This window comes from Ceratotherium simum, chromosome 14 (assembly GCF_057802395.1).
Source record: "Ceratotherium simum simum isolate JZ-2026a chromosome 14, ASM5780239v1, whole genome shotgun sequence".
Classification (NCBI taxonomy): Eukaryota; Metazoa; Chordata; class Mammalia; order Perissodactyla; family Rhinocerotidae; genus Ceratotherium; species Ceratotherium simum.
This window is the reverse complement of record NC_141913.1, coordinates 64,317,005-64,336,658: the sequence shown is the minus strand read 5'-3', so window position 1 is coordinate 64,336,658 and position 19,654 is coordinate 64,317,005. Positions and strand designations below refer to the sequence as shown.

Here is a 19,654-nt window from a genome sequence, read left to right as displayed (position 1 = left end):
AGTATCTCAGCCTTGGTGATATAATGCTAACGCCTCTATGCTGATAAACAAGTCTACAGATGATATCACTTACGCAGGGGTCTTAGGCACACCCCCTGGTTATGTCTTCATCTGTGGAGGTTTTAGTAATGGCCTCTATCCTTGGGCAACTCATTGCCTTGACAGCTGGAGAATACAAAGACAGTGTGCCCTTGCCGTCTTCACTGTTCTGTTCTCTGCATAACCAGAGACTTCTCATTGGTCTCTCGCATTGAATCTTCATGGTTGCCCTCAATGAGAACTTCCAGGACGCGGACATGACTCTGGGTTTGCCTCCGCGGGAAGAGCCTTCATCTCGTGGATTGCAGTGAGTGCCAATGAACAAATGGTCAGGAACCTGTCCCCGACACTAGAAGAGCTGGCCAACTCCACAGCTCAGCAGTGGCAGCTTAACTCATTGGCCAAGGTAGTTTTGGATAATCATATAGCCCTTGATTACCTACTTGCTGAGTAAGAAGGTGTCTGTGCAATGGTGAACACCTCCTGCCGCACGTGGACAGATGCCTCTGGGGAAGTGGAAACCCAATTACGTAAGATTAGAGGGCAAGCACACTGGCTACAACAAATTACACCTAATAATCCAGGCAATTTATTCAGCTGGTTACCTCCAGGTGTGGGCTCCTGGTCTAGAACCATCCTGCACACTGGGCTTATAAGTATTGCTCTTAATCTTACTCCGTATACTTGTGTGAGCTTCTGTACCTATTGCCTCCAACCTCTGTAAAAATGACATGCCCAATAAGGTGATGCTGACTCAGCACTTCCAGATGATCTCCAATGTCTACAACCTTGGAGAAATATAGACTTCGAATAAGAAACGCCTGCGAGTTCTCCCTCCTAACCTTCCTTGTTACTCAAATGTGGCGTAAACGGTTTCTAACCACTGTGCACCTTCCCTCCAACATGGTACACAACAACGAGGAAAGGTCCCTTCTGGCTCTGAGGTACAAGACCATTACATGCAGAGAATGTGACTGTTGATCAGCGATGCTTTCAGAGAAAAATCTTGACCAAAAGAGGAAAATATGGAAATTAATAAGAGAAATCTTTAACTAAACTGGAGTTGAGAAGGCCTGTAGGGGGAGCTCTCATGCTCTATCATCACTTGCATCTCTAGCAGGAAGTACAACTCACTTTACCACTGAAGAAAGATTCCTCGCCCCACCCGGCAACAGCCCAGCCAATCAGAGATGCCACAGATCAGCCAATGAGAAGCCATTGCTGCCCTGAACTGTCACTCTCCCCCAGTGGCCTTTCTTTACAGCAGCCCCTCCCCACTCCTCCTTTTCTCTATAAAAGCAGCCCCCCTCCTCTGTTGTCTGCATTTGCCTATGGTTTGCTGTAGCATGCACATCCCGAATTGCAATTCTTTTGGCTATTCCTGAATAAACTCATTTTGAGAATAAAATGGGTGAATTTGCTTTTAAGTTGACTTTCTGCCTGACAAACTGGACTGTATCTCTGCACGGGTTGCAGCAGTAAACACAACACCCCCTGACCCACTGGGAGGACTGGAGGGGTGGCCAGGAGGAGAGAAGTGAGGGTACTGCTGTTGTCTCCTCCCAGCGCCCCCTAAGCAGACAGCTTCCTACATCAAGTAGTCTGGACTTGGAGATAAAGAAGTAGCATTGAGAAAATTTAGAGAAAACATTTTTATGAAACAAAAAAACAGCATGTGGACCAGCTGAGTGTTCAAAAAGACAAAATGGCAAACAGAGGAATTTGGCACATCTGAAAACAGGGTTTAATCCTCACAAGACAAACTGTCGCCTGAAGATGAAAATATGAGTTGCTGGTAAGATTCTACACTGAATATAACCATTTACATTTTTCTGCTGCTGTTGAAAATAAGCTGAAATGCTGTTTTCTTACTTAAGCGCTTTCCCCAGCATTCCCCATGAAAACCAAGAACAATTTCTACCCACACAGCAGCACAGCACCAAATGGGTGAGGAGCTTTGGCTGGTTATCTGCCTCTGGGATGAAGATGTGAGGGGAGAAGGACAGCTTCCGTCCTGAGCAGGGGCCTGGCTGGGGCTCCAGGAGGAGCTGCGATGACTCAGGGTGAGTGATGCGCTTTTCTACAACGGTCCTTGCAGAGAACGGTCAGCCCAAGAAGGAGGTACAAACCGCCCACACACACAGACCCAACAGGCTTGCCCCTTCTCTCAAGGGGCCTGGCTGGTGATGGGAGATGAGGGGCGTACAGGGCCTAGGGGGAGGGCCCCACAGGACAGAAGGCAAGTGGGACTAAGGACAGGCTGATGGGTAAGCTTCTGTCATCTTTAAAGACGAACCAGGAGACAGATGACAATACCAACTTTACAAGGTTATTTGTAGTTTAGCTGGGTTTTGGTCCTAATGAAAATCCCCACTGTATTTAATCTCCAATTCAAAACAGATATGGGGTCCTATTATCATTAGTCCCACAATTGAGCATTTGAAAAAAACAAATTCCACCTGTATTGCCTAAAACTATCTAATGGCGTAACAAGATACCACAATAAATTGACAGTCATAATTTGTGTGTGTTTTAAAAATCTATGTACACCTGAGAGGGCAGTGATCTAGGGTGTCTCCCCCTTGGCACCGCTGACATTGTGGGGGGCTGTCCTGGACACTGTGGACTGCTCAGCAGCATCCCTGGCCCACCCATTCGATGTCAGGAGCACCCCTTATTAATGACAACTCCAGATGTTGCCATGTGCCCTTGGGGTTGGGGAGGGAATGGAGAGGGAGGTACAAAACCACTCAGTCAGCCCCACCAATAGAATCAAAAACCTGCCTTTTAAAGTGTACTTATTGCCAAATGTTGCCGACACATCACTTACTACGGTTGTAAATCAATTTTAGTGAAAACAAAAGTGCTAGTCCAGAACCACACACAAGAGTGTGAGCACAGAACTTCAGCTCTACCTGGGACATGCGGGTGCGTAAGGTTCTAGCGGTGCTGGCCACCAGGATGACGGCCGCTGCCTGCGGGCACGGGGTCCTGGCATGTCGGGTGTCTCACCTCTTTGTCCATACTCTCTAAATCCTCCTTACACAGTGTGTACAGCGGCATTGTCTCTGACATGCTGGGCTGTCGCTTTCTTCTAGAAGGACCAGGCTGCTCTCCATCTTGATTATCTGGCAACTCTTCACCAAACATCTGCTGTTGATGTGGCTGAACAACTCTGAAATGAATTTTATAGGTCCCACATGAGGAAAGTCAGTTTGAATTCACCTTTTCAGCACTGAATCAGATTCCTGACTCTTGGAATAGGTAAACAAATAAATACAAACAGAGAATATTTTACTTATGAAAAAACATCATGTCTTGTCAACCTCGTTATGCTTTTTCAGAGTTTGTTTACTAAATCAAATCTCTGCTAGTTGAGCCAGGCTGCGTGACCAATCATGCTTACGTTTCCTCCTGCTGAAAGCTAACACCTACCTTCTTTTGTCAACAAAACCACCACTGTTCACAGAGAGCATCCATTTGGCTCTGCTCATTTTAGAACAAAGGGCAAAATGTGAAGAGAGATGATGATGAACAGTTTCCTAGAAACTAGCGGGAAATGTTATTTATCCTCAAAATAAGGTCAAGCAAGCTGTAAGATTTAAAAAAAAAAAACCAAAAACCAAACAAACCATTTCTATACTATCCAGGCTACAAAAAAACAGAAAAAAAATGTGATTGTGAATTTAAGAAATGGATGCACTGGGCTGAAGTCAGTCATATGCCCACGAAGGACAGGGACAGAGAATTCAAGATGATGTCTGCAGAGGAACGAGTAAATGTCACTGCAAGAAAAAGCGACCTTTCATTTCAAGGATGCCTCTGTCCTAGGGCCAACACCAAGCTCACGTCACAGTGACTCTTCTATGACATCACAATTATAGTTCCATCTCCAAGTCTCTTAAAGCTTCCCTCCACAGACACACTTTATCTCCTCATGTCAGGTCTCATGAGCGTGCTGCATAATTTAACGGGATTCTCCGTGAAAGCTGCAGTCATGCTCTCCTTGGAGTGGCAGTTTCTAGAGTCAGTTGCTCTGTGGGGTTGGGAACCAGACGAGGAAGCCTCTAGCACCTCACTGCCATCACCAACCACATGCTCACTCGCCAAGACACTAAAGACAACGTACTGAAATGTTGTGAAGAAAATGGGGGTATTAAAGTCCAAACTACAGAATTAGAAAGAAGCAATTGTATTAGGCTAACCACATGTCATCTAATGAAGGTAAGATTTTTTTCACCCAGGAATACAAAGACTACCTAAAAAAATGCTGATCTCTGCTTATTCAAAAGTCAGACTATGTTCCTAGCCTCGTTGCTGACCCACCCACCACAAAGTATTAACACAGCTCAAGTGCTTCACATCCCATCTTCCGAAGTGGACACTGGGGTACACTTCAGTTCACACCCACTTACCGTCAGCTCCAAACACTGAAAGCTCCTATTATAAATATGGAAACATGGCAAAACTATCTTTTTACTAAAAACAAATGTATGACCGTCTCTCTTCAGAAAAGTGGTTTCATAGTTTTAGCCAAAACACGAAATGTGAGAAAACAAGTATACCCCTCTCTGGAAGCTGACCAGGAGCCTGCTGATCTCAAGCCTGGGGCTGAACCTGATCTGCAGGCCCGGGGGCGGCCCCCACACCAGCGTCCACAGGGGTGCCGATTTCACGTGCACAAGCAAAGGCACATTCTCTTCAACTTGTACAACATGTGAGTCACCAAATCGAGGGTTCCCGAGACCCCCTCAGGGCATCTATGAGATGCTCCCTTTTCCAGCGACACAGTAGGGGAGGCCAGACAACAGATCATAACAGGCTGACGCAGAGGCAGGGGGACCACTGTCCTCCACTAAGCCAAAGAGATTCCCCAAAATGCAAAGTAAGCCACACTTTTCCATTATACTTCTTTTTGCTTTGGAAATAGTTATTTTTCATTAAAAAAGTGTTATTGTGTTAACATGTAATGTTTTATTGTTATTCTAAAATGAATGAATAAATAAATGAGTATTTAAAAGATGTGTCAGTTTTAATTTCTAATATGGTAAACACTGGTAGACAAAACCACAGGAGGAAAAGCTCATGGCTTCTGACACCTGGAGGGCCAGCTCTATCCCTCTACACCATGCTGCTCTCACGTCTCCTGAAAAACAGGAACGTACATGTGAGAGGAAATAAAAAAACAAAAGATTCATTGTCGTTTCTGAAATCAGAAGTTGGCCTTTCACTTCTGGAAAGGAGTCGATGTGCTTCTCCCCATCCTCCCACAAACACAACCCGAGACCCTTCACAGATAAACATGGCAGATGAGAAAGGTGGAGAGAAGGCAGCCTGGCTGGACCCCTGGGCCAGGGGCAGCACAGCAGTGATTCTCTGGTTCCCTTCTGCTCAGACATCCCAGGGGCTGGCAACCCAGAAACACAACAGGTAGACACAAAGCCCCAAGAGCAGCCTGCTCTCTCCAGGAGAGGACAGAAAACCTTCAGACAATAACTGTTCCACTTCCGGCCGACACTACAGAAACCAGGACCCCCACCCACTGGCAAGGCCCAAACCCTGCCAGTGGTCTCAGAGATGCCGAGTGGGGATCCAGGACCTTCCTCCAAGCCAGCCAGTAATGAGCCCCCCAATCACCAACGCAGTGGAGACCGTGGCGGGGGCAGCCTGGACGTCCACCCCCACCCTGCAGTGACTGGGAGATTTCACCATCACCCAGTGGTAACGTGGACACCCGCCTGGCCCCATGTCAGCAGTGACCACGGGGGGAGCTGGAACTCCAACGGCAGCCCAGCAGTAACAATGACCCCCATCTTGGGTGTCAGCAGAGGCCGAGTGGGACCTGGACTCCCCCCCACCCCACCCAGGAATAATGAGGTGGTGCCTCCACCTCTGCTGCTGGAGCAGAGCCAGAGAAAGCCAGATAAACAGAAGGTTTACATTAGGTCCACCCTCTCATAAGGAGATGTGCAACTGTCCGGGTTTCAAGTGAAAAGCACTCGTCATACTAAGACCAGGAAGATCTCAAACCGAATGAAAAAGACCATCAGCAAATGCCGACTCTGAGATGACAGAATTATCTGACAGATTTTAAAGCATCACAATAAAAGGTTTCAACAAGCAATTATAGCACACTTGAAGTAAATGAACAAATAGGAAGCCTCAGCAAAGAAACAGAAGATACAAAGAAGAATGTACAAGAATATATAAAGAAAAACATAAAAATCAAAACAAAACACTCAGTGGATGGACTCAACATCACAACGGAGGCAACAACGCCATGAACTGGGAAAAATCACTCTGTCTGAACGACAGAGAGGACAGAGGCTGAAAAGGAAACAACAAACACAGCTTTGGGGACACGTGAGATGGTAACAAGAGTCAACATCCGTGTCACTGGCATCCCAGCAGAAGAGGAGAAACATGGCAGAGCTGAAAGAGTACTTGAAGAATAATACCTGGAAACGCCCCAAATTTGGCAGCAGACCTTCAGATTCAAGACGCTGAGTGAATCCAAAACAGGATAAACCCTCCAAATCCACAGTAAGAGACATCATAATCAAACTTCAAGACAAGGACAAAGTCTGGAAAGCAGTGAGAGACGTTCCTCTACCTACAAGGGAAATACACCTCGAAAGGACAGCCCACAAGCCTACCAACACAGATAAGGCACGTGTAAATTCAACACCCACTCACGATGAAAACTCACAGAAAAATAGGCAGACGGGAACTTCCTCAACCTGATCAAGACCATCTGCAGGAAACCTACAGCTGACATCGTACTTAAAGGTGCAAGACTGAATGTTTTCCTCCTAAGATTAGGATTTAAAGGCAGAAATGCCCAGAGATCAATGGAACGGACAGAGAACCCAGAAACAGACCCATAAATATACTCAACTGAGTTTTGACAAAAGTGCAAAAACAAGACAATGGAGGAGAGACAGCCTTTTCAACAAATGGTGCTGGAGAAAAAGAAAGACCCCGACCTAAAGTTGCACACCTCGTACAGAACTGACTCAAAATGGATCACGGACTAAATATAAAACATAAAACCATAAAACTTCAGAATAAAACATAAGAGAAAATCTTTAGGATCTAGGACTAGGCAGAGAGTTAAACTTGATGGCAAACGCATAACTCATGAAAAGAAAATGGATAAACAGAACCTCACTAAAATGAAAAACTTCTGCTCTGCCAGAGACTCTGCTAAGAGGATAAGAAGATAAGCTGTGGAGTGGGAGAAAATATTTGTAAGCCACATAATTGACACAGGACTAGTATCTAAAATATATAAAGAATTCTCAAACTCACCAGTAAAAACAAACAATTCCATGTGAAAACGGGCAGAAGATGTCTCACTGAAGGGACCCCTGTGGGCAGAGCAGCCCACGAGAAACGTCCAACATGGCTCACACAGGCTGAAAGCACACCGCCACGCACCCATCAGAGCGGCGAAGATAAAAAGCGGCGAACACCAAACGCTGACAAGGGTGCAGAAACAGTTCTACACTGCGGGGGGAGCGTCAAATGGTACCCTCACTCTACAAAGAAGCTGGGCAGCTTCTCAGGACACTGCACACACACTCGCGACACAACTCAGCAACCACACGCCGGGGCACTCATGCTGCAGACACGGAGACTTACACAAATGGTTATAAGCAGCCACTCGTAAGAGCCCAAAGCTGGACACAAGCCAGATGTCCTTCAAGGGGTGAACAGTTTGGGGTACAGCCTTACCAGGAACTACTACTCAGCAGTGAAAAGGAAAGATGACTGATCAGTAGGACATGGATGAACCTCCAGGGACTGTGCTGAGTGAGCGTGACACACCGCATGATTCCATTTATAAACCGTTCTTGGAACAATGGCAGTATAGGGACGGAGAACAGATCCGTGGTTAAGGATGAGGTCTGGGGGTGGAGCTGGCCGAGATGCAGATGGCTGTGGCTATAAAATAGCAGCAGGAGGCCCTGGAGGTGAAGGATGCCCCGTGTCTGGACCGTATCAGAGTCAGCATCCTGGCTGTGAGACTGGGTTGCAGTTTTGCAAGATGCTACCATTGGGGGAAGCGGGTAAAGGGCACACGGGATGTCTCTGTGTTATCTCTCACAACTGCCTGTGAATCTACAATTGTCTCAAAATAAAACCGTTAATTTAAAAAAAATCAAATGTTCATAGTAGCACAGAGTAATGATGGATAAATAAAAAGGAACTCAGCATTTCACATGCTGTCCATGCAGGGAAACATCCTGACAATGCTGCGAGTCCCAGGGCTCCGCCATGGTCCTGGTGTCCCATGCAGAATGCCCTCAAACCAGGACCTCTCATCTTCACCTCAGACGCCTCCCTGGCGTTGTCGCCTGCGACAAGTCAAGGTTTAGGCGCAGTGACCACCCCTGGGAGCTTCGCCCATCAGGTAGGCAGCTCTTACCCTGGCCTTAACACAGGGTGAGCTCTGAACTGATGTTGCTGAGATAGACTGCACCCACCAACCAGATGAAGCCTGCTTACTTCCAATGTCTCCCTAAGCGTTCTGCACACAGAATTCTTGTGGAAGAGGGAACGTTCTTACGCATGCTGACACCAGCCAGGAAGAGTTCCATTACACACTCACCAAGGACCTCTGATTCCAAATCCCCCAGATGAGCCAGCACCCTAGCCCAGACCCAAAAATACCAAAGAAAGAGTCACAGAAATTTACAATTTTCAGAACCTTCAGTCAGAGGAGCACATAGGAATGAAGTAACCACCTTACAGCTCCAGGTACCCTGTCATGATAGGGTCTGTGTGGGGTTCAAGGCACAGAACAGGGCCGAGGAGAATGGGGCTCCCACTCCTGCAGCCCTCGACACACAGGTGTGGGGCCACTTCTCGCTGTAGGACCAGCAGGAGCAAAGGGCTGACAAGCGCCCTGAGGCAGTGGCTGGCGGGGCTCGCAGTCCACAGTTCCAAGGACATGGCAGTTTGGACACCTTGCCTTTGAGGCTGCTGATCGTACAGATGCAGATCTCCTGCAGATGTTGGGTAGGCCCGTGTGGACAGATGGACTAAGGACATGGATGTGTCTGGGTAAAACATGAAATCAAATAAATGGTGGAAGGCTCTAGGTTTAAATGAAAAGCAAATGTTTACTGAAAGCTGTTAAGATGAACCACATGGGATCACCTCACCCTTCAGAAAAGGTCAAGTCTACCTTGGCCCTGGCTTTCACCAGGATTCTACCAGGGATGTTTCCACATCCACATAGATGCAGAAAGCCCAGGAGAACATGCCCCCGGTCTACACGTCCCTATCTTCTCAGAGTTCTACTGCTGCTCAGACTGTGGGGTGCTAAGAGAGGGATCCCTTTTTTCTATAAAACTGGTCATCTCATCGATTTTAAAAACAGAACTATCAACAAGCTGTACCAATATTCATTTTAGGAGAACGTACAGTTTCCTGTATATACAAGTGAGGAGAGAAACAGAGCATAATTAACGTGACAAAGGTTATTTAGAAGAAGCCTGTCACATGATAAACAACGAGATAACACGAGGGTTTGGGTATCGCAATGCTGCTTTCTATTACGAAGTTTATGTGACTCATGATTCAATGAAGTATATTAATATCCTTTCATACACCTAAGTGGGCTAGCAATAACAAGAAAATTAATATTTTGGTGGAAATCACACTTTCAAGTGCAAAGAAGAAGAATTTCATCACAAGTCAACTCATTAGAAAAAACTACAGCCACATGTGTGTTTTCTTCAGAAGACAGGCAGAGCTGAAGCATTTGTTTCTTTATGGTGTCATCTGAAATGGAATCACTGCTGTTCACATAAATTATACACATTTCAGAAAAAATATGTGGTTATCTGTTGCCTGATTATTAGTGTTATACAAGTAAAAAAGTGGTGTGCAACTTTATTCAAGTTTAACTTAGCATCTGCAAGTCTGTTTGCAGACAACACTTACTTCTTCTCACTTATCTTAGAAATTCCTAGCCTACTGCTACTTATTTCGAGCAAGGCTGAATAATCCCAAAACCATTTCTGTACCTAATTTTTAAACATTTTAAAACAAACAGTTTAAGACAACATGCCTTTGTTCTTCACATTTAAGAGAAACACGCCAAAGGTTTGTGATTTTATTTCACAATATGAAAAGCAGACTCTAATACAGAGGAATTGCTCATGTAAACGTCAGTACAGTACTGATTTTGTGACTGTTTTAAATTATGTAAGCATCAGTGTAAAACTGCAATTTAAGAACTACATTTCTGTATTATAACTGTAATGCACAGATCTTTCCTGTCCTCACACTTCCAATAATTCAAGTCATAATATGCTATAGAACACAACCTAGGACAGAAATCTCAACCCCATAACCACTGAGATGCCAGCGAAATGCAAGGCTCCGAGAGGGGAATTCTAGTCACTGCTGGCATAAGTCCTTTTTGTATTCCCCCATTTTTAAATGTTATGGATCATAAGATTGTTTTACTAGACATGACACATTAATAGTCATTTAAGTTAATCCAGGCAGTGACCATCTCAAGGTGGTCTAGGGGTCTGTCAATTCTGCTATAAGGCTGGAACTGATTGAGTCAAAAGAAGAAATATGTTAACACTGAAAGGTTAAGTCCATAATAGGACAACTTCCTAAAAACTGGAAACACTCTCACCTTTGTGGCTGTGTCACCATTCTTGTTATCAGAATCGGAAACCCCAGATTCACCTCAGGCCCTTCCCCTCTTTGGTCCCACAGCCCAGCTACCCAGCTGAGGCTTGATTCTCCTCTCTTACTTAGGACCACCAACCTCATGGTGTCACGACATCCCCACTGGGTCCAGGGGACGCCGAAGAGGAGCCAGGAGCACCTCTCACCACCACCTGCCACCCTCAGGGGCTCGGCCATCACAGCCACCGGGCTCTAGCTGTCTGCTCCAGACAGTGGTGAAATCAACAGAGAGGGTCACACCACTGTTCTTATGGAAGTACAGGACATGAAACAGAAGAAATCAGGAGAATCAGAATACATTTCCTGCAGGAACAACTATTTCCTGCACTGGTTGTGGCCGAGGCTCCTTTCTGGTGTCCCCCACCTCATCTGCGCTGCTGGGGAAGCCTCTCCCGGCGACGCCCATCCTCAATCGCCCCCATCTCCCTCTGACGGTTTAAACATTCTTCTCTCCCTGAACCATAAGCCTGCAAAGGGCAGGATCCCATATCCCATATCCCAGTGCAAAGCACAGAGCCAGACACTTGGAAGGGGCTCAAAATACAAAGTCACAAACTCCCATCTTTCTGTTAACTGTAGTATTTTATTCCAGCATCTCGTGTGCTATGAATAAACAGAACATGTGGTATTTCCCCTTGTTGGAAGCCTCCTGGAGTTAAAATTCAGAGGGTGCTTAGCAGCATCCCCACACGCACACCAGGCATTTCGCAAATTTATTACCTGGTGTGTTAATGTCACAGAGGCTCCTCCCAGGACACCACTAACGGAGCCAAATTTTCTTCTGCTTATAAATCAACTAACTCTTTCAAGTCCCAAAGGCGTCTCCCAGCACCAGCAGCCCACAATACTGGAGAAAAGTGCGGGCCCACTGCATAAACACCACCACGACATCAAGCCACACACCCAGCTTCGGCCTCGCTCAGTACCTTGTCCCCGTCTCCCTGTCCTGCACCGTGCCTTCTGCACCCTCCTGTCCCTTCTGCATCGTCCTGAGGCTGCTGGTAGCTTGCTCTGTGCTCGGGCATGCAGGCCACCATCCTCAGGAAGCGGCTGTCCCAGCGAGTCCGCCTGCACCCCGCGAGGCTGGGGGCGCACGGACAGATTCTGCTCTCAAGTGGAAGCGCCGCCTGCAGGCCTGATGGGACGCTCTTCCCTGTCTCGCTCTTCTCAACCTTTCAGGCTCGGCTCACGTCCCCACCCAAGGAGAACTGGATCCCACCAACGACCCCCTCTCCTCCCAATTCCTCCAGTGTATGCACAGCACCCAGACAACTCAGCATTCCATATGGCCTCACAGCATTCACTACTGCTTCACGTTAGTACTTTCCTCTCCACAGCCCCAGGAGTACTGAACACCTACTTTTCCTTACTTTCTTATGTAATGTTATATTCACTTGTGGCAATTAAAAAAATAACTTGCTTTAAACTTTTTTGCTATGTAGAAATAAAGATTTAATAGGTAAAAATTGATCTATTAGATAAATATATATTATATAATATAGCATAATTGTATTGTGATTTAATAGTATGTTAATACATCATTAACGTCAGTGTTAACATTGGTAATTAATAGCATGTAACATCCTATCACATACGGGCACACACATACAGAATAGATTTTCTCCTCTCTGGTTGTTTTTTTTTTTTTTTTTTTTTTTTTTTTTGGTGAGGAAGATTAACCCTGAGCTAACATTTGTTGCCAATCCTCTTTTTGCTCAGAAAGACTGGCCCTGGGCTAATGTCTGTGCCCATCTTCCTCTACTTTATATGGGACACCGACACAGCATGCTCTGATAAGCAGTGTGCAGGTCTGCACCTGGGATCCGAACCTGCAAACCCCAGGCCGCCGAAGCGGAGCGCGCGAACTTAACTGCTACACCACTGGGCCGGCCCTGCTCATCTTTGGCTTTAAAGAGCTGGACTCTGATTTTCTCCACCATCCAGCTGTGGTTCACTGAGTTACAGAATGTACAGATTTGTTTTGGGTTTTGGGTTTCTAGAGCCAGGCTTCACCCTGGCCAGCCGCCCACCCTCCTCTTCTAGGGACCACGCATGCAGGTGCCTCGTGGCCCTCCACACCAGCCCTCGCATCTGTGTCCACTCTGTTTGCTTCCAGTTTGCACATTTTCTATTGACTATCTTCCAGTTAACTCCAGATTTTATATTTTTCACTTCTAAAATGTTCACATGGTTATTTTTTATAGATTGCAATTCTCCATTGAAATTCTCTACCTTCCCACCTACTTCACCTGTCCGTCCTTCTACCTTATCCACCAATGATCACAATTACTTTAAAGGCTCTCAGCCTCTGGGGATCCCGTGCAGCCTGAGAACTCGAGGGCGCCTGTGGCCCTGGGCTCCTTCTCCTGGGGTTCTCCCCACTTCCCAGCTGCGCTCACAGCTTCAGACCCCAGCCTGTCTCGGGAGCTCAGAGAGACATGGCCTTCCACTTGGCTCCCTCTCCCAGGCCAACACACAAGACACGCTGGGAAGACACCCTAAGGGAAAGGTGGGGAGTGTGGTGCTCTGCCCGCCTCCTCCAGGCTGCAGCTCAAGTCCCGCGGTGTCGCATGCTCGCTAACACCCTCACATAGCTGTCTTCTGCATTTTGACCACAGCCCTGATGGCTATGTGCAGCAGGAGGATTAGTCCAATAGCAGCGGTGCCCTCACGCGGAAGTGCAAGTCCTCCACGCATGGACAGGTCACATCAGGGCAGAGCACTCACTTGAGGGGCAGAGTCCCAGAGTGAGACCCCGGGTCAGGAGGATTTCGGGCTCTCAGCCCCGTGCACTGTACCATCCGCCCTCCTTGAGCAGAGCAGAAGGGCACTTGGTGCCATGAATGAACGGTCAGCACGGGAATCACCACTTCTGAATATTCTGCTGTTGAACACGTGGGAAACGGCAGACTGCGTTAACCCACACTGCCCTGACGACAGAGGCCGAGGGCTCCTCTCCTGTGAGCCTCCACTCATACCTCCCTCCACCTGGAACACAGCCCAGGTGCTGAGTCGAGGTGAGCCTCTCCTAATGCTGTCCTGGCCCCAGAGAAGGCAGCAGTCCCTGCCACTACTCACAGACCCCTCCTGCCTCCCTGACAGCTCTGTGGTCCACAGGAAGCACATGCACACACAGCGGCTCTGGGGCCGTGGTGTCAGCCTCGCTTTGAGCCGGTGCCGCGGTCTAACTCTCTGTTTAAAATCTTGCAACCCGACCCTGTCCTCGAGACCCAGCCCTATTCAACTCATGAGTGGACCCCACAGGGAGTGGTTTCCTCTACCTGCTGTCTCCATAGACAGGAGCCAAAGCCAGTAAGATCTGCGCCCGTGGTGCTGTGTGCGGGAAGGCAGGCCCTGGCACTGCCATCCGGTCTGGCACAACACCTCACATCTCAGAACCTGAAAGGTCAGGATGGCTACGGCCCCCTCCCTGAAGGCCCGCAGGTGGCCCCCCGCATCCTGCCTGGGACTGGTTCCTCTCGAGGTGCACTCTGCACACCCTCAGGATTTACTTTTAAATGGAGGAACCTCGGAAATGAGGATGATCTCACTATTTTAAGCAACAAAAATGAACAGACACGACATATACACTACATGTCAACAAATGCAGAGCCCACCCTGAACAACTGAAAGTCTATGCACACTAAGAGTCTGAGAAAGGGAACGACAGGATTAGATTTAAAGAAACCTACCTCTGAAATTTTTTGGGACAGTAAAATATAGAGCTACAATCTAACACTCCAGTTTTTTGCAGCACACTGCGAATGAATTATTCTCAAACACAAGGGGGATTTCTGTTCCGACTGCACGTCCTCCACAACTAGGGAGGTGAACTCTCAGTCAGGCTGCTCTCCGGCCACAGGAAATGCCCAAATGTCCACCTGTCCTTGTGTCCTAAACGACACCTACCTGAAGCAGCATCACCTCACCAAAGAATCTTAAAGAGGGTGGAATGCACAATGAACCCACTGTGAGAAACCACGCAAGAAAGCTCCCACAGAGAACACGAAGCACTAGAAGCGTTGACCATAGCGAACAACACCCGGGGTCCCTTGTCCTCAACGGCGCGGAGTCTAGTATGGCTGGGCAGGAACTGCTGAAACACTGCAACGCATGCCGTCCTCTCCTACGCCTGCTGGGCAACCTCTTCCTCAGAACATCTCTCTAACTTAAATAAACATCTCCCACAGGGGACAAAGAAAAAGACGACAAAACCCCGTAAGGAGAAGGGGGCATTCAGGCTGTAAAGGGAAATCCGCTGACGTGAAATCCGAATGGCTTGTCAGCACACGTGATACGAGGGTGTGAGAGGTCACCCTCGGGCAGCCAGCGACGACGGTCAGAGCGAGATCGTGCTTCTTGACCCACCACCCTGGAAATGGACGGACGGGCACACCATGCGCTGTGCCCCCAGCACTGACAGGGAGGAGGGGGTTGCGCCCTACTGGCAGGACCGTGAATCCCAACAAATTTGTGACAAAGTAACTGACACCATTTAGTCAAGTTCAAGATACAGTAATACCACTTTTGGGAAGTGACTCCACAGGAACATAACCAGCAGTACATAGAGATCATAATCTAACGACTTAAATAATTAAGGATTACGTTATTGGAAGAAAATGGAAGTGTAACTGGTGATGATGCTTTCAGTTACAAATAACAAAACCACCACCAACCAATCAAAAGCCCAATTCAAACCGGCTGAACCCAGGGCACCCATTGGCTTGCATGTGGAATCCAGTCCAGGGTCAATGGAGACCCCACCTCGCCCATGGGGGCAGCTCCATCCTGAGGCCGACCCTGGGGCTCATCCACGTCCTTTTGAGCCAACCCTGGCTCGTGTCGGGCTCTGAATTGTGGCTGTGGCCAGAGGAAGATTAGAGGGCAGGGATTCTGGTTGGTCACTGCCCATCCCTGAAGAGCTCGCCGGTGGAGCCATGGCATGTAGCACAGGCCCACTGGGAGCTGGGGCAGAAGGGAGGCCACTGCCTTGGATGGGCTGCTAATGGCGAAGGGCGGCTCCTTGGGGAAGGCCTCAGTGCTTTCCAGAAAGGAGAAGGGGACATGGATGCAGGACCATAAGCTTATCACAGAAATTTCAAAGCCATGGCCATTTTTCAAAAAACAATATGAAATAAAACTTCAGATCCCTCATTTAACTCTCAAAGAATGCCCTAATATTATTTACAAAGTGGTCTGCATGGTCCTCAGCTTCAGGCGGAAGGTGATGCCCAGTCCAGACAAAGGAAGGGAAGGTGCGCGTATGGAGGATGTGCAGAGACTGGCTCGCTCAGGCAGCGCCTCGATGAGGGCAGCATCAGTCCTAAACCTAAAATTAGGTCTCTCTCCTTTACATTCCTACTTACAAACTGCCACCGCCAGCCCCGCCTCAGGCCCACCTCAGTGTGGAAGTGGGATAAGACAGCTGGAAAGGCTGGGTCTGCCAGAGCTGCAGCCGGCTCTGGGCATAGGCCCCAAGCTCGTCCCTCCTCCCACACAACTGCTGACTGGCCTGCAGAAGGGATGGACCTGGAGGACCCAGGCAGGAAGGGGTCAGATCCAGCCCCTCCCAGGCCCTGGCTCCACTGGGAGGAGACGGGCTGACTTTACCGCACGTGTCTGGTCTGCAAATGAAACAGCTTGTGGAGGACGGCACTGAGTCAGCACGTGAGCGTGTGCACTGCCAGGCACAGGTGCAGGACTTTTACAGGCTGAACCACGGATCTGTCTGACCCAGTTTAGGGACCCAAGACAGGAGAACAAGCAGAAAGGGCCGGTGTGTAAGTGGGTGAGGAGTCTCCATGAGCTGGAAGTCAGAGCCCTCAGCCAGGCAGTGCAACTCCAACTCAGGGCAGAAGCAACCCCTAACTTCACAAGCACACCTAGCAGCACCTTGCTCCCTCAGCTGGTGGGGCTAGGACGGCAACCTAAACCTCAGAGGGAGGCCCTGCTAGCACGGTGGATGTACCTGAAGGAGGAGTGCTCCACGTGGACTGGCAGGGAGCTGGGGGGCCCGGGGCCCACAGCGCCCTTCCGAATGAGCTTGCCCGTTTTGGCGTCGTAGATCCGAACTTCAGGGCCGGCCTGGGCTCTGGGATGGACAGGCGTCGGATGGAACAAGGCGGTTGGAAGTGCACCCTGCCTGTCGGGAAAGGCTGCCGGGCCTTCCTCCCTGCAGGAAGAGAACAAGGCCATGAGAAAGTGCGGGAACTAAAGCCCAGCAACCACCACCCAGGCCCATGAACTGAGATCTTTCCAAGTCTGAGACAAGAGCCTGTGCAAAGACGTGATTTTTCTTAAATTCTAGGGCCCAACCCCACGCACAAAAGCGACCCAAGGTGCTGTGGAGAACCGCAAGTGCGGCTGCCCAGAACCTCAGCGTAGAGTCTGCATCTGTTGTTTCTCTGATGTCTAGTCCAGGACATTACCTCTGAAGACAATATTCATACTTTGACAAAGAAAAGGAAGCATTTTGCAAGCCTTTCTCAACAAACACAGGCACTCTCACTGCTCACCACTCTCCCCAACACACGGGCCTCTCCCTCCCCACAAATGCACAGCAGACGGGACCTCTTTCCCCACACCCCACCTCCGAGTATTCACCAGAGGACGTGCCACCGGGCCCTGCTCTCCACCCACCCCTCTCCCGGCATCGTTTCCCTTGTGCGCTGTCAGCCTCTGTAAAACCTTCATGCAGTTTACGTAACCACCTCCCAGCCGAGAGAAACGTGCAAACTGATTCACTGCTAAAAGCCAGCTGCACTGCCAAAAGAAAAAGCAATGGTATTTCTTCCCTAGGAGGTGACATCACACAGGCACTTTCAAAGACAACCCGTGCTTGTGGGAGACAACCAGTGGGAGAGTGGCAAGGGGGACATGGGAGGGGTTTCTGGAGAGGGAGGCAGCGAGCCTGTGGGGACTGGCATGGACCTGGACCCTCCGAGCCTCCCTCTTCTTGCCTGCACATGGGGACAATGTTGGCCTGGGGCGGGCACGGTGATCACACAAGAGAACCTGCGCAGAGCTATGAGCAGGAAGGAGGCTGGTGGTCCAGGTCAGCTCCCCGGGGAGAGACAGGCCTGCTCAGGCCCGAGAGCACGGACTCCCCGCGGCACCACCACAGGCGTGGCACTCACCTCTGCGCTCTGCTGCAGTCGTCCCGGAGTGGGAAGAGCTGCTCCTCCACCTTGTCCCACCGCTCCAGGCAGCTCCACAGCCAGTCGGGGTTGACCACGTGCAGCTGCCCGCACTCCTGGGCCTGGCGCACCTTCTCCGTGCCTGCGATCAAACAACTGCTTTCAGTTCCGCTGCTCTTGGGGGGACCCTACACGCGGGGCCCTGTCAGTAAGGGAGGGCGAGAGACGGACCGGGAGACAGACGGGGCGGAGGAGGCTACCTGGGGCTCAGGAGGGGCGGCCTCACGGCAGGGCAGGGAGGCAGGTGCGTAGGGGCGGCCTCAGGGCAGGACAGGGAGGTAGGTGCATAGGGGCGCAGTGTGTAATCACTCAGGACGGGCACTGACCCCCACCGGCACAATTTCTGTATCTCGGAGTCTACTCCAGAGCCTCAACTCCGGCTTTACTGCTCATCAGCTCCCACCCGCCTGCCTTCGGCTGCCTCCAGACTCCTCCCCTGAAGCCCCGAGCTCCCATCTCCTGGGATGTCCCACAAAGCATGGGGGGATGCTACGTTCTCACTGGATGCAGGGTGACGCCCACCAGACGCACTAGCCAGCAAGCAGGGAGGGGAGGGATGCGGACGACAGAGAAAACCTGGGCCCCAAAGCTAAGCGCTCTGGCCACAGGTACACTCTGACAGGTGAGCTGTGGTGCCCGTCTGTTTCTGCAGGACATTTTCCCAGCGCATCCACACACGTCCTGGCGCAAAGCAACAAAAACCTGAGCTGTACCCTTGCCTCCTCCTCGCCCTTGTCGCCAACTGCCTGAGAGCCCTCTTTTCTCCCTCCTCTCCAAGACTACGTGGTCGGCATTCTCGAAAGCTCCTGCTACCACTTCCACCTGCTCAGAAAGTCGCCACAATGCCGTTTTCTTGCTGCACTGAGTCTGAGCTCCTCTGCTAGATGTTCAAAGTCCCCACCCCAGCTCCCCTCTGCCAGGATCACACTGTTACCGGACCTGCAGAGCCCGCTGTCTCCCGGCCAGTGACAAGTGCCAGGGATGGAATCCAGGCAGGGCAGACCCACGGGCACATCGGGTATGCAAGCAGCCCAAGTGGGATGGGAACAGAGGCTTGGGCACAGTGCCTGACACGCAGGCGGCTGTGTCTGGAAAGTCTCCTTCAGTGTCAGACAAGGACACCGTCCTGCCCACCATGAGCTTAGAAAGGATCATGCTGCGTCATGACCACGAGAGCAGAGAGGCCAGGCCAGCTGTTGTCACTGTCATCAAACACGTGTCTAGGGGCGAATGAGCAGTGCTTCAGGATCTGAGGGGAAGACTACGGGGCAGGCACCCGGGCAGCGGTCCTAGAGCAGGTGGACGCTCACTGACCCCAGAGCCTTCTTTCCTCAGTCCCCCACTACTCAGGAGAGCTAGCTTGCTGCACACGAGGGCTGCTTTAGGGTTGACCAGCCTGCCCCCGACCCCAGTGAGGATCTTGCACTATTCCACACAGACAGAACCTTCCGTTACCCCTTCATGCAAATGCTTTTCTGAGCGCATGCATGTCACAAGCCGTCTCGGAGCCCACCCTGATGACACTGCCCTGCACCCTGTGGGGGCAGGTATGTGGGAGCCCTGGCTCAGGAGGGGAAGCCATGGAAGGATGAGCAGGGGCTGGAGCAGTCTTTGTTGGGAAATATTAGAGCATTTTAAAAAAGTAATTAGGTTGTTTTTTCAAGCAACCAGGCATAAGCCTTCCTTCACGATTTGCCCGT

General features: G+C 49.8%; 1 protein-coding gene across 4 annotated transcripts in view; it reads right to left on the bottom strand.

The window, feature by feature from the left end:
- Positions 1–19,654, bottom strand: part of CTDP1 (CTD phosphatase 1) — an 80,807-nt gene that overhangs the window by 35,750 nt on the left and 25,403 nt on the right. For 2 of the 4 annotated variants that reach the window (XM_087439378.1, XM_004422652.3), the window contains exons 9-11: positions 17,895–18,036; positions 16,727–16,930; positions 3,052–3,214 (exon numbers count right to left, since the gene is read on the bottom strand). In XM_087439378.1, coding sequence (XP_087295504.1) covers positions 3,052–3,214; positions 16,727–16,930; positions 17,895–18,036 — 509 coding nt within the window. The remainder of the gene's footprint in view (positions 1–3,051; positions 3,215–16,726; positions 16,931–17,894; positions 18,037–19,654) is intronic. The other 2 variants (XM_087439379.1, XM_087439380.1) reach the window with 1 other exon arrangement.